At 43.9% G+C, this 14403-nt stretch overlaps 1 protein-coding gene across 3 annotated transcripts in view; it reads right to left on the bottom strand.

Annotated features, from left to right (window-relative positions):
* Positions 1-14403, bottom strand: part of TNS2 (tensin 2) — a 148891-nt gene that overhangs the window by 70908 nt on the left and 63580 nt on the right. For all 3 annotated transcript variants that reach the window (XM_066584217.1, XM_066584219.1, XM_066584218.1), the window contains exon 2: positions 4584-4689. In XM_066584217.1, coding sequence (XP_066440314.1) covers positions 4584-4689 — 106 coding nt within the window. The remainder of the gene's footprint in view (positions 1-4583; positions 4690-14403) is intronic.

Below are 14403 nucleotides of genomic sequence, written 5' to 3'. Positions count from 1 at the left end.
CCCTGATGTCCAAAAACCTCAAATTCCCAATAACACAATTAAATGGTGTATAAGGGAAGCTGTCAATGTGATATACTACACGGCAGCTCCATCACTGTGGGACACACAGCACAAATGTCATCCGTCACTGAAGCAGACTCAACATTAATTCCTATTTGTGTCACATACTTAAGACCAAACATTAAAATGTCCCATAGCCAGGAGTCATAGCTAAATGCGGTTTAGTGGGAAAATGGAAACTCCTCATTTATCGTTTACAGGAAAAGTCAACAACTTAACTATGAGTGGCTGTTCTGTGTGACATTGTGACATTACACTGCAATACGAACTGCCTGCTCGTATTACTGACCACCAAGGTTTTGGCTCACAAAGGGCTCAATTGAGACTGACTGACCTAAATTTGGAGTCCTACAAATCTCAGTGCCACTCATTAACCGAGAGTTAGCTGCACTTTCAAACTGGTAGCCTAAGGACAGAGCTATGTAGGAGGTCATCATGACGAAAGTCCACCAAGCACATGTCTAAAATAGTTAGACCCTGTAGATAATAAGATGCATATGGCTAATACTACCACTGACAGTCGAGTGGGTGACAAGGTGGGTTTGTGATTTTAGTCCATAAAGACACTGATACAAAAAAACATTAGCATTGCCTATAGAAGAACAGATTCTGCTATTTGGTCTATATGACCCTTCAGACTTTCTTCCCATTAGGACTAAAAAGTATCAAGGTGCTGTCATTCAAACACTTTCTCCTTATGCCTCTGTAAGGGACAAATCTCAAGATGTTATTGTTGTAATAGAAACATATGGGAAAGATGTGCCGAAAATTGTGTCAAGATCGCCATGCGCACCAAAAATTGTGGCGGCATTTAGTGCTGCAGAGCTGAAAATGCTTACTGGACAATTCTTGATTGGCTGATGACTGAACATAAAGGCCAATTTTTGTTGCAAAGTATGCTGCACAGGGACTGTAAGAAAAGCTGGAGGAGCTGAGCTGCCACAGGCCTGAGGCCGAAGAAGCTAGTAACAGAGCTGCCTGGGACACTACTGAGCAGTCACTGCATGGGCCAGCAGTGAGTAGAGTGCTGCGACTGCAACAATAGCCACACAGAGGGAGTAGTGAAGAGTAGTGCTCCCGACCCTGGACAACGCTGTGGGACAGCTCATGTTGGTTGAAGCTGCACCTCCCACACATCGAACCATAAGTGAGGATGGCCTCATTACAGACTGTAGGTGTGCATACTGATAGGTGTTAATTACCCAGCAGGCCTGCTGCCGCATATGTGGATTGTACTAAGCAGACTGGGCTGTGAGAGACATTCAGTGTTGGAAAAATCAATTTAATGATGACTCTCAGTGCATCTGCTGTGGAAATCCGCATGAAAAATCTGCATGAGGCCTTAATGATGAAAAAGTAGAAAAAAAAAGAAAAGAAGGAGAATAGGAAGGAAAAGATGGAGGAGGAGGAGAAGAAGGAGGGGGGGGGGAAAGGTGAGTGAGAAGAAAGAAAAAGAAGAAAAAAAGGGGAAAAATTAAAAAAAAGAAGAAAAAAGAAGAAGGAAAAAGAAGTAAAAAGGACAAAAGAAGAAAAAATGAGCAAAAAATTATTTTTTCTTCTTTTCCATTTGTTTTTTTTGCGCCTTGATTTTAAAAGAAGGAAAATGCAGAAGAAGGAGGCGAAGGAGGAAAAAGAAGAATGAGTTTAGCGGGTTCAGCCAAAATGAACTGCCTGAGGTTCGGTTTCGCGCAAAACTGAACTTTCAGCAAAGTTCAGTTTTGGGACTGTTTGGGTTTGCTCAACACTAGTGAGGACCGGAGTGAAGAAACACTGTAGACACCTTTATACGATTGACAGGGGTCTGATTGCTTGATGATCATTTTAGACTGTATTTGGAAACATAATCCCACTCACCCCTAAGAGTTAAGTTCTGAATCTCGTCAGAAGAGTGATGTAAAGCCCCAGAGAAAATGAATCAGAATGGTTTTCCCTCATTGTACACCGAGTTCCAAGAAAGAATATAGATAAATAAAAACAGGTGGCGCAATATAATGTGTTCTTCCTGAAGCCCAGCATGAAATAAATATTCTGACCTTCAGAGACCACTTCACATGCGGGGCATATTCCCATTTTATACAGTTTAGCACAATACTTGGCTATAAACGGACTGATATAAATCTATGTCCAAGTGAAATGTGCTGAAAACAAAAGTCGGAAACACAGATTGGTTTTATGCATTACATGTCTTCAAACCCATTCATACCACATCACGACGGTTGAGCAATCTAACGTGAGACAATATATATTTATTTCTAATACTCAACATGACAATAGTGATTAGTGTTAAAGGGGCTGTCCAGTTTGAAAACTCATTTTCAAGCAACTCTAAGATTCTAACCTTACAGAAGGGGTCTACTGTCCAGGAACATTGACTACTTGATAGAATGGAGTACAGCTACTAAAAGAGTCTTTTTGCTGTACTGGAACACATCAACCCATTTATTTCAATGAGAATTCTGTAATGCCCCATATCGCCTGCGGGAGTGCTGCAGGAAAACGGGATACTTGCTATTGGTTTCCCTCTCAGATTACAGCTGATTGCTGCAGGATATTCTATGATGAGCTTATTGCCAGTGAACTCTAAAAGAGATTGCCAAAAGTGGACAACTGGTTTAAAGCCTAATTATGTGGACACAAAACTTGTACAGAGAGTTTATACTCTCCGCTTGTTTGGGTAAGGTTCCTCCCACACCCCAAAGATAGATTAATTGGTTTCCTCTGACATGAACACTGATGGGTTTGTGCGTCAGGAATAAGGAAAATTAGATTGTAAACCACATTAGAGATTGATGTCAATGTTTAAAATCTCCTAAAACACTGCAGAATATCACTCACTAGGCATGCATTTACACTGAACAATAATTGGGTGGTTTTGATTGTTCATTGGATCATAACCGCTCCTCTAGCCAATCCTTCTGACAACCCTTTCGAGTTACATCTAACACTTATCAAGCCAACGGTTGGTGGCAGAAATAAGGGTGACTTTTTTGTACGGGACGACAATCGTTTGAATAGTCACTTGCAAGAGTACAAAAACTTTTTTGTATGTCTTTACACAGAGTGATTGTTGTTCACTTGTTATTCAATTTCGAAATCGGTGAACTAATTTATGACTCAAAAACACATAACACAACATTATCTTCAACTGGTTAGTCCATAAAATTTACTCTGGTTTGGCTTGAAGGTTTTCCGGTACTCAGGCTGACCGTGAGCCAAACGGCTTGAATAGCAACAACAAAAGGAAATCCATAAAACTATAAATGGTGGGCACCATGTGATACCATACCAACATACAGACGCGTTTCGAAAGACACTGCTTTCTTGATCACAGCCTAAATTTTTGGTAGCAGTTACACAATGTTGGCTGACTAATTAAGACAAGAGAGGTTCTTTGGTGGGCATATATTGAAAGAAACCTTGACATCTCCCCAAGGCATGCTCACTGGATGTCAAGGCCATTGCACACACATAAATACATGTGGGCGGTCTTTGAGTGAACACTCTCTGCTGCAATCTCTCACTAGACCAAAATCAAGCAGAGACCATATTAGTGAATGTTCTTTCGAAGACCAGCATGGAGTATTCAGTCGAGGATCACTCAGAGGTATTTATGTGTTTTTGGGAACCAATGAGCATTAAGTGGGAGGCCAAATTAAAAAAGAAGGTGGGTGTCGATCAGCATTCAGTGGGAGGTGCATGATAAAAAAGCAAACAATTCCCAGTAAAGTTGTTGGCTAGTTGTTGAAGGACAAACAATGACCTATTTATATCATACAATAATTAGTCAATGACTATTTTTAGGTGAGCTAAAATGAAGCAAATAGCGTGCGGTGAATGAGTTCTTGCTCATCACCCAGTTGGTGGCCATGTTTACACAGAACAACTGTTGCCTACATTCACTCTGTCAAGTGACTCTTCAGGTAGTTGTCCCGTGTAAAGCTACTCTAACTATAGGAGCATCCAGTAAACACTTCAAAGGATCGCTACCAAATGTTTTTTCACTTTTTACGAATGAGCTAGCTCAATTTATATTTAAAGGTGTTATCCCACCATAACAACCTATCACCTGTCGGGTGGGAGTCCAACCGCTGGAACCAATTTCGCGCAGTCTGCTTTTCGGTCAACCTCTATGAATGGGACGGCGGTAATTCATACGTACTGCCACTCTATTCATTTCTATGGGACTACCGAAGATTACCAAGCACTTATACTTGACGCGCTCTGGCAGTCCCATACAGTAGTGCACATGTGACTACTGCTCTATTCATATGGGGAAGCATGGGACCCCCATTCAATTATGCTTTGGATAGGTGATAAGTCCTGGTGGGACCTCTCCTTTAAGAAAACTTTTCTGTAATAAGGGAACACCAGTTTATTTTACCGGCATTAGTCCTATTACCAATCCAGTGGTGGACTTTCAGGTGCTTCATTTGAAGAATTTTTCATTCTTTATGTACCTCCAGCTGTGTGTTGCCGTTAAGGTTAGTAATGTCATTACCAGGTTAGTAGTAGTCACTGCTCACCTCTGCAGACGCTGCCTTGGGACACCACTGGCTCACTACAAGCAGCACACAGCCTCTTCTTCTTCAGTACTTTCTCATGGAAAATGTGACGCTCACCCCCCGCGGGCTGCAAAGGAAACAACATCGAGATTAAACATGGTCAGAGACCACAAGCCAGTGGGAGACTAAGTATTGGACTCTGCGGAATCCTTCTACCAACACAACACTGAAATTATGGGTTTACATAATATGTTACAGTTATATAGAAAGAATGAAAACAATTCTAGTATTCGAGGGCAATGGTGAGAAAAAGTGAAAAAAAAAGTTATAGATTTCTTCAGCCACTTTTCATGATCTGAACAAGACGGCACTAAAAGAAATCACTCGTATACAGAAGACAACAGAAATAATTTCTTGGAAGAAATGGTTACCAGGCTTATGTCGTATCCAGACCTTCTAAGGTGGAATTGAAAGCTGCACAACACATACTACCGATCACATACATGAGCAGCAAATGCAAATGGATGGGCAGGCAACAGTGTAACTTACTGCAAAAATTGTAAAGCTGCTCGCAGCTCACTATCTTGGCACCTTCCTTCCATATCTCTGTGTTGGATGGTATCATTAGGCCTTCTGTCACCTCCACTGAGGTCTTGGCCAAGACACCATGTGATCCTGTTGGCATGCTTATGTGCTAGGGTCTACTGTGGCTATTCAGTAGTTGACTCTTCCTGGTGTTTGAACTCTGTTGCCCTAGTGCTATCTAATTGGCTTATTAGCCTTCCTGTTAAGGGTGCTATTACATGTTTGTGTTTTTGTCTATGTTAAAAAAAATAAGACAAGAAGTACAAGGGTATGAAATTGAGGGCAATGGGGAGTAAACAGAAAATTCAAAGGCTGACACCTATTCCAAATACCGCGCACTAGATTAGGGGTCAAAGAAATTCACTATATATGTTATCTAAGGGCTCTTTCCCACGAGCGTATATCAGGTGCAGTTTTCACGGCTGGACAATATACGCTACGTTGGGAGAGATAAAACTGGTGAACAGATTCACAAATCAAACGTTTGTGCGCCTCTTGAGACGGAATGGGTCCCGGGGCATATACGCCAAGACTATCATGCCCTCGCCCCTTTCCCCTCCCTCCCTCTCGCAGGCTCACCTCTGCTCTCCTCCCCGCACGTTCTTTGCAATGGGAGGGGATGGGGGCAGAGCTAAGCGCTGGGCCGTCCTGCCTCCTCCCATTGATGGCTATGAGAAGGGGTGGGGAGAGGGCAGAAGCTTAGTTCTGCCCATGCCCCACCCCTCGCCCGCAGCCAACAATGGGAGGAGGCTGGTGTTTAGCTCCTCCCCATCCCACCCCCTTCTATTGCAGAGAGCCAGCGGGGAGGAGAGGACAGGTGAGCCTGCACGGGGGGAGGAGAGCAAAGGGAGGGAGTTTAGCAGCCACGCTACTAAACTCCCACCTCCGGCCGCTGCCATTGACTACCATAGGAGCCCATGCAGCAGCCAACGTATTCTGACCCAAAAGATAGTTCCAGGACTATCCTTTGGGCCCGACGTAAAAACGCCCAGTGCTATATTGGCCGGCCAGGCGCTTTTACATCGTAGGAATATGGCCATGTGATCTGATGCATTGCAATCCAATGCATCAAATCGAAGTGTAAATTGGTTGGCCGTGAAAATGGGAAAGAGCCCTAGGGAGACCAGACTGCCTCAAACTATCAGGATAGGTCATCAATAATTAATCACCATAGACCCACTGGTCGGAATCCCCAGCAATCAGCTAATCGGATGTCATCATAGGGAGCAGAAGCAGAAGTGCCATAGTTGGCTTCACTTCCATTGAAATCAATGGGAGCTGAAGCTGGCTATTACAGTTGTGGCTCTTCTGCCTCCGACCCTGGGGATGGATACAGAAGTGTTATTGGAGGCAGCACTCTCATTGATTTCAATGCACTTCCACTCCCGTCCCCTGTGATGACGTCCAGCCCTCTGCAGTGACAGCAGGCCAGGTGATCAGCTGATCACCGGGCATCTCGTGTGACGGGTTCCCAATGATTACCAATTGATGACCTATCCCACAGAGAGGTCATCAATAGATGGTGCCTGAAAAACCCTTTTAAGGATGAGCACTATTCCGCCTGTTATATCGGCAGAGGTTCTACTAAAGGTCTCACTAGAATCTTATGATATTCCAATCAACTATTCTATGTCTTAAACACATTTGGTACCAGTAACAAACTTTTTGGGTGGCTTTCTGCTAATATCTATGAAAGCCCTTCTTGCCAGACCACCAAAAAGTGATGTTTTCTGAGTCAAAGTCTAGAGGTATTGGTCCATGACTTTCTAATAACTATATTGCAAGAAAAGTGCTTTATCTCCAACTATGTACAAAGAGGGGAGGCATTGAGAAGCCATGGCCTTTCATCCAGATCACATTACTTCAAAAGCGCACGGCTCTCCAATACATTACAGATGTAGGTGTGTTCCCCATTAGAACGGCACATGATGTTATAATCTACACTAAAGCGATGACAGTAGAACCTATAAATTATAAAGTATGATATCACAGCCAAGATAGAGACATCATGTAATCATCTCAGCATGTTTCTGCACATACTGGTATCACTCATGCGGTATATCAGCATCAATGATGAATTTATATATATGCAGGCTGCCTTGTGTGTGATGATACTGCAGCATTCCACCCCCTACTGCTGCAGATGTAGGAAGGTTTGCAGTCTAGATAAGAGCAGTCTCATTTTGGTTCTTGCTTCGGTGAGCAGCTATTGGGGACCTTCTTTACTTCAAGACCGCAAGATTAAATTTTGCAGCAGAAAAAAAGGACGTCTTGCGGAATTGTCGCAGATTTTTAACATACAGGAGATTAAACTCTGCAATTAAAGTCTGCGGGAAAAAGGCACAAACGCAAAATTCCGTCAGTTGGCGGAAATCCTCGTAATGACTTCTAAATTAGAGCCACCTGTCTTCTTTTCCGAGCGCAGGACGCAGGTAAACTTCCTGCCTCTTCCTTTTTTTTTCAGTTCCCATAGGAGTCTATGAGAGCCTCCAGTGTTTTTTGTCAAAAGTTCGGTCAAGGCCTATTTTTTGCCGCAATAAAACGGTTTCTGATTTGACATTTTAACAGTACATTTTTTTTCACATGCCTGAAAATCGCCCATGTGAATGAATGCATTGGAATTGGCATTATAATGAAGGAGATGACAGTTCAGCCTCCCTGACGGTACACTGTGTTTAGCTAGTCAGAAGAATATGGAAAGTAATGATAATAACACTGTCCTCCCAAAGGGTAGTGATGGTACTGGCTCTAGCTGTTCATGTAATGCTATGCTGATGCATCATGGGATTGCTAGCACCGCAGAGAGGAAGTGAAAGTAGAGAGACATTTAAAAACCAAGGTGGTGTCTGATAAGTATCAGAGAAGAGGCTGCATTGCAGGGAAGTGAGTGTAATATACATTGGAGATGTGCAAAGTGTGACAGGAATCAGGTGGGGGAAAGAGTGATGGCAAAATGTATTTTAACTGGAATGGCCCTTTAAGCGAATGGAACTGAGCTGTAGTACTGAGTACAGCCACTACCGAATGTACAGCACTGTGCCTGCTAAACTATGAAGTCAGCTGATCAACAGATGTCAAAACCCCCTACCAATCTGATCTCTATGGCCTCCCGCTTAGCCCCACACAGATTCTAGAAAGGTGGTTTGAGTGTCAGAAACATGGCTTGCAGAAAAATATGAGACTTGTTTACGCCATTCATAAACATCCCTCGTGCAATTTTTGACCATGTGAGATACCATCGCCCTACAGCCAAACTGAGTAAGCTGAGCCTTATGGTCCTTTTACATTGGCCAATTATCAGTTATCAATAGTCGAAGTCCAAAAAGTCCCAGACGACCCCTTTAAAAGGGTTTTCCCGGGCAAAGACTGTTGACGACCTATCCTCAGGAGAAGTCATCAATAGTTAATCGCCAGAGACTTGCCACTCAGGATTTTTGGCGATAAGCTGATTTCCCGGCTCGCTGTTAGTGCAACGGGGCCGGATGCGCGTCTTAGGGGACAGCAGCAGAAGCGCCCTAGCTGGCTTCACTCCCATTAAAGTCAATGGGAACTAAAGTGGCTAATAAACTTCTGCACTAGTCCCCTATGATAAACATGTGGCCATGTTGGACTGACAGCGGGCCGGCCAATGAGCTCATAGCAAGAGATCCCGAGCGGATTCTGAGAATAGGTCAATAGTTTTTGCCCGGAAAACTTTTTTAGGTGTTTTCAACTATCATTTCTAGACTCTCCTAAGACACAAATCGCACTAGTCCAGATATTTTCCCTTCTTGTCCCAGGAGTGAGAACAAGGAATCATTTCTCGTTGTCTCCTCGGCTGGGGCCCATTCCTTTTAGGTTAAAAAAGTCTAAAAGGCCACCACAGCACCAAGTGAGTCTTGTGAGAAGAAACAGTGATCAGTGCTGAGCAGGTGATTATGGCCAAACAGCCCATCCATCTCTGGGATCCAGGATCCAGCTGTTACACATGTTGAGTGCAGAAGATGACAGCACAATCGATTCATTCTATCTAAGAATTTTCTCTTGGCTGCAAAAAGAGGAGCACAGAGTATATTTATCAAAAAAGATAAACCGACGATAAAAGCTGCGATGACAAAATGCACTGGCTGATTGCTTCTATCAAAGCAAAGTATGCGGCTGCTAAGAAACTAAATGCCCGATTCAGGTTGTTTTAGATGTGAAGAATGGATGACATATTGAAGTAAAATAACGGACACATGGACTGTATACAGATGGCACACGAAGCTGCACACGGATGGAAAAACATTTTTTTACACTAGTGTGCACCTAGCCTTTTGTAGATTGAGGGTGCCCATTCATGGTGCATCCCAGCTGCAGGCATTGCTTGCATTTTACCGTTAATTGACGGGCTGCACTTAAACTTGCAACTAAAAGCGATGGTAAGTAAAAATACTCCCCGCCATTAAGGGCAAAATGCGTGAACTATCTGTCACAAGTGTGCAATTTAAAGGGCTTTTCCATGGAAATTCTATTGATAATGTATCCTCTGGATAGGTCATCAATAGTTGATCGGCTAGGTTACTGATAAACAGGACCCCGGTTGATCAGATGAATGGGTGTCTGCTGTTAGCATTGCTACATACAAGGGTACAGAGCGGAAGGCACTGCTCTGACCCCTATGTAGTGGATTGTGACTGCAGGTGCAGCCGTCATTGATTTTAATGGGCGTTGTGCCTGTAGTTACGACGGTCAGCCAATACCCAGAGGTCAGAGCAGTGGTTTCCTCTCTATATACCTGTATCTGGCGCCACCGACAATGGGCACTCGATTACCTGAGTGGCGGACCCTAGCTGGCCAACTATTGCTGACTCAACGGGAGGATAAGACATCAATAATATTTGCCCAAAAAAAACCCTTTAATTTTGGCTGCTATCATATGCACTGCAGTATTCATGATTCGAAAACATTGGGTTGAGGGCTTAAAGAGACAAACATGTTTGCGGAGGTTTTTGTGAAAATCATGCCTGATAAAAACGCGACAAAGTGAAGCCATTAAATTCAATGGGCTGCCTTATCTTTCATCCATGTATTCTGTATGTATGTGAGAAAAGAGAGGTCCTGCCCTATTTTTCACCTTTTTTTTTTTGTTTTGCGCACGCAATTGTGCTGGGTGTAAACACTAAAATATAGAAGGACTTATAACTTGTTTATGCGCAAATACGCTATGTTGCAGCGAACGTATTTGAACATATGTTCGCTTGCTTAAGCCCTGAGGGTGTTTGTGTCTGGTCTATATAAAGGGATGGAGCAGGAGTCCATAAAATACCGAAGAGTAGGCGGTCAGCCCAGATATCGCTGCTCACTTAGCTGTTGTACGTTTAGCCTGGATTCACACGGGCGATTTTCACATGCAAGTTCCGTCCGATTGTGAGATGGATGAAACTCTCATGTATAACATATTGATTTCAATGCTTATTCACATGAATGTTTTGTATTTCGCAGCGATGCTACGAGATAGACCAAAGGCTGCATTTCCGATTTTTTGGGCAATTCCTATAGAATTTTGGCGATAGGACTTTTACCACTGAAACTATTGGAAGCACTTGCAATTTTTTCACATGCGTGAAAAATGTGCATGAAAATCACAAATACGTAGATGCGATGTGTTTTTTAAGAAAAAAGCATTGTGCTCACATCTAAAATTGCAAGTGTAAGAGTGCGCAGACCAATATCGTACTCGCCTGTGTGAATCCGCCTTACAGAAATGAAGACATTGAGGAGTTGCAGAGATTTAATATGGACCTGTAAATAGCCCCATAAATTGGGCTCATTATACACTGTGTGACAAGCGTCATACACAGAAGACGTTTATTGTCTATTCAAAAGTAAGTTTTCGATTAAACATTTCATCCCAGTGTTTCACTTAAAGGGAACCCGTCAGCAGAAGTTCACTTCAAATACTAAGTATGTTTAAAGATGAAATAGGGCACCACTGTACTTGCAGGATGGATCATTTGAAAACACAGAGACAGTGGATGTAACTTCTTAAAGACAGAAAGTTATGTTAGAAGGAGTTAAAGAAGAATGGAAGCAGGGGTGGCCTTAGCAAAGTGCGACCCATGCGGTAGCACAGAGCGCCAGCCAACAACTTGTAAGGGGGCACCAGGTGGATGTAGGCTGGGAGAGCATGCCCCCCCTAGGTTTGCCTGGCCAGATGATTTTCTTCTTCTGTGTTGTGGAGTTATATGAATCATTGTCCTCCTGGCTCTGTCTCTTCCCCGCTGATGATTCAGGGCGCCATTGTCAGTCCATTTGTGCACCCGCAATACACGTGCTTAGTTCTGCTACTGTATTTATGCTATATATATATATATATATATATATTTATCTATTAAGCTTGGCTCATGCTGCATTTATGTTATAAGTTTGGTCCTTTTATTGTATTTAGGGTATGGGTTTGCTTTTGGTGCTGTAGTTATGTTATGAGCTTGGTTCTGGTACAGTACTTATTCCCTGACATTTTCTGGTGTAAGTATACTGCCATCTTGTTGCGGTCTGTACAAACTGAATACAGGCAGAATGCTGATTAGTGCAATAAAAATACACCATTTTTCTTATGATGGAGGGATGGGGTGTCACTCAAACCCATTCTACACAGGGTGCTATATAACCTAAGGCAGGCACTAGAATTAATGAAGGAAGGATTATATGCTAGGCTTAATTATTGGGGGCAGGGCGTGGGGAGGGGTGGGGGGGCAATTGCCCAAAGGCCTCTCCAACTTCAGGTCTCCACCTACCAGTTTTCTCAAGACACTCATATCAACAAGACACAGAAGGTGATACTCTTCTCCTGTTGATCAGGGTTACTCTGAGCCAGTGGAAAAAAAAACTATCATGTGTATTGCTGTAGTTAGAAGGAGATAAGTGGCTGCCAGAAACCTACAGCTCCACTTGCTTCAAGGGGAACAAGGATGAAAGTTGGTGAAATTAAATGTGTTTTCCCCAACATCAGACACTGGGCAAAAGTTGGGTTTCTGCCATATTCAGCAAATCTGATCAACATTGGCAAGATCTGTGGATAATTATCTAGCAAGTATACTGACTACCGCCTGCAGACGGGCGGGTCGGATCCAGCGGCGAGAATTCAGCGGGACCCGACCCCAGCGCCTGCAGGGAGCAGCGCGTACTCACCCGCGCCTGGCGGCCCCGGCACTTTCATGTGCTGGCTGCCGATCAGCCGGCGCATGCGCAGACCGGAGCTGGCGGCCGGGTGAGTGCGAGCCCCGCACAAAAATAGGACATGCCGCGGTTTGTTTGCCGCGCGACATTTCACGTTGCCAAACCGCGGCCATCTGCATAGGAGTGCGTATTGTAATGCACTCCTATGCAGACTTTCAGTGGCGGAAATCCCGCCGCGGGATTATCCGCGGGATTTTCGCCACTGAAAGCCTGCATAGGAGTGTATTACAATACGCACTCCTATGCAGACGGCCGCGGCATGTCCTATTTCTGTGTGGGGCTCGCAGACCCTCGCACAGAAACGTCACTCACCCGGACGCCGACTCCGGTATGCGCATGCGCCGGCTGCCCGGCAGCCGGCACATGAAAGAGCCGGGGCCGCCAGGCGCGGGTGAGTACGCGTTCCTCCCTGCAGGCGCTCGGGTCGGGTCCTGCGGTGAGAATTCTCGCCGCCGGATCCGACCCGCCTGCACACGAGCGGAAAATCCGCAGCAGGATTTCCGCCGCTGCAAGCCTGCATAGGATTGCGTTAACAAACGCAATCCTATGCAGACGGCCGCGGTTTGGCCGCGCGAGAAACAAACAAACAAACCGCGGTATGTTCTATTTCTGTGCGGCATGTTCTATTTCACTCACCCAGCTGCCGGCTCCGGTCTGCACATGAAAGAGCCGGGGCCGCCGGGCGCGGGTAAGTACGCGCTCGTCCCTGCAGGCGCTCGGGTCGGGTCCCGCGGCGAGAATCCTCACCGCCGGATCCGACCTGTCCGTCTGCAGGCGGCCTTAACCTAGCAATACCAAGACGACCCTGAGGATATCGAGATGTTTCCATATTTACCTGTTTGCCAGATTTAAGTTATTCTGAGATAACTAACATGGTTTGACAAAGAAGGAAACCTGCAATCCTTTCTTAGGTGTTGTGAGCAGTAATGAGCGTACTTTTGAGAAGTTTTACAAAAACTTTGGTTCCATCCAAATTAGTTTGAACGAAACCGTAAGTTTACTAAAACCCATAAACCTAGTGTATAACTGCTGTATATAATAGTCTTAGAGTCTTATATTGGGCTTTTTATGGCTTTTAGACAGTTTTATACACCAGTATTCAGGACTAGTATTGAGCGAACTGAACCAGTAGAGCCGGGTAGAACTTTGCTAATAACTCGGATCAGGTTTGTATCGAACTGAACTTTTAGTTCAACCTGAAACAGAATTTTACCGGTTGAGTTCGCCCAATGCTAGTTGTGAGTAGCAAAAGATTTTTTTTTTTAAAGTTGGTAATTTCGCACGATTCCTCTTGGCATAACTTGAAAGACACAAATAGGTAAGGAAAGACACATCCAGTCTCCTAATTCAGGGGTCTCTTTTATAGGAACATCTATGCCCTGTAGTTCAGCATTACTGGGGCATCGATGTCACTCTCTGCGACACCCTCCTAATACAGCAGGAGGTTTTCACATTTCACGAATTCCTGATTAGTGACATTTACTACCATTAAGAAGACAGATTAATAAGCATGACAGAAGGCAGAACAATGGCCGCTCCTGGCGCAGACATCTTTATACAAGCCATTAATATATATGAGAAGAGACCATTGTGAGACTTTTTCCAGCACATCTTTAAATATCAAAGCGTTATGTGAAATGAACTGTTGTTGCTAAAGTTTTTCCACATAACAAGTGGAAATATTGAACCTGAAAAATCCTGTAAATGACCCAAAATAAATAGAGGAAATTTGCAGCATAATGTGCCTTTCATCATGCGCTCTTTACCCCAGCAAAAATACTGGATACTTTTTCTACAAAGTTTTATCTAAGAACGAAAAAATAACCCCAAAACCTCTGAAATGTTTCCAGTGCTTTGCTTTTCAGGATCTGGTTACTTAAGCTCTTGTGAACATACTTTATGAAATTTTGGTAGGGAAACGCAGGAACATGAATGCTATAAAACTGCCAGGCATATTTTAATTTCTTGGACTGACCTCCTTCAACCTCGCTGGTGCTAAGTCTTTCCATATGGCAATGCATAACCAAGGAGAATGGGACAGCTACCTTTTCTTGAG

This window comes from Eleutherodactylus coqui, chromosome 1 (genome assembly GCF_035609145.1).
Source record: "Eleutherodactylus coqui strain aEleCoq1 chromosome 1, aEleCoq1.hap1, whole genome shotgun sequence".
Classification (NCBI taxonomy): domain Eukaryota; kingdom Metazoa; phylum Chordata; class Amphibia; order Anura; family Eleutherodactylidae; genus Eleutherodactylus; species Eleutherodactylus coqui.
Note: the sequence above shows the minus strand (reverse complement) of the source record. Positions and strands in the feature narration are given on the sequence as shown.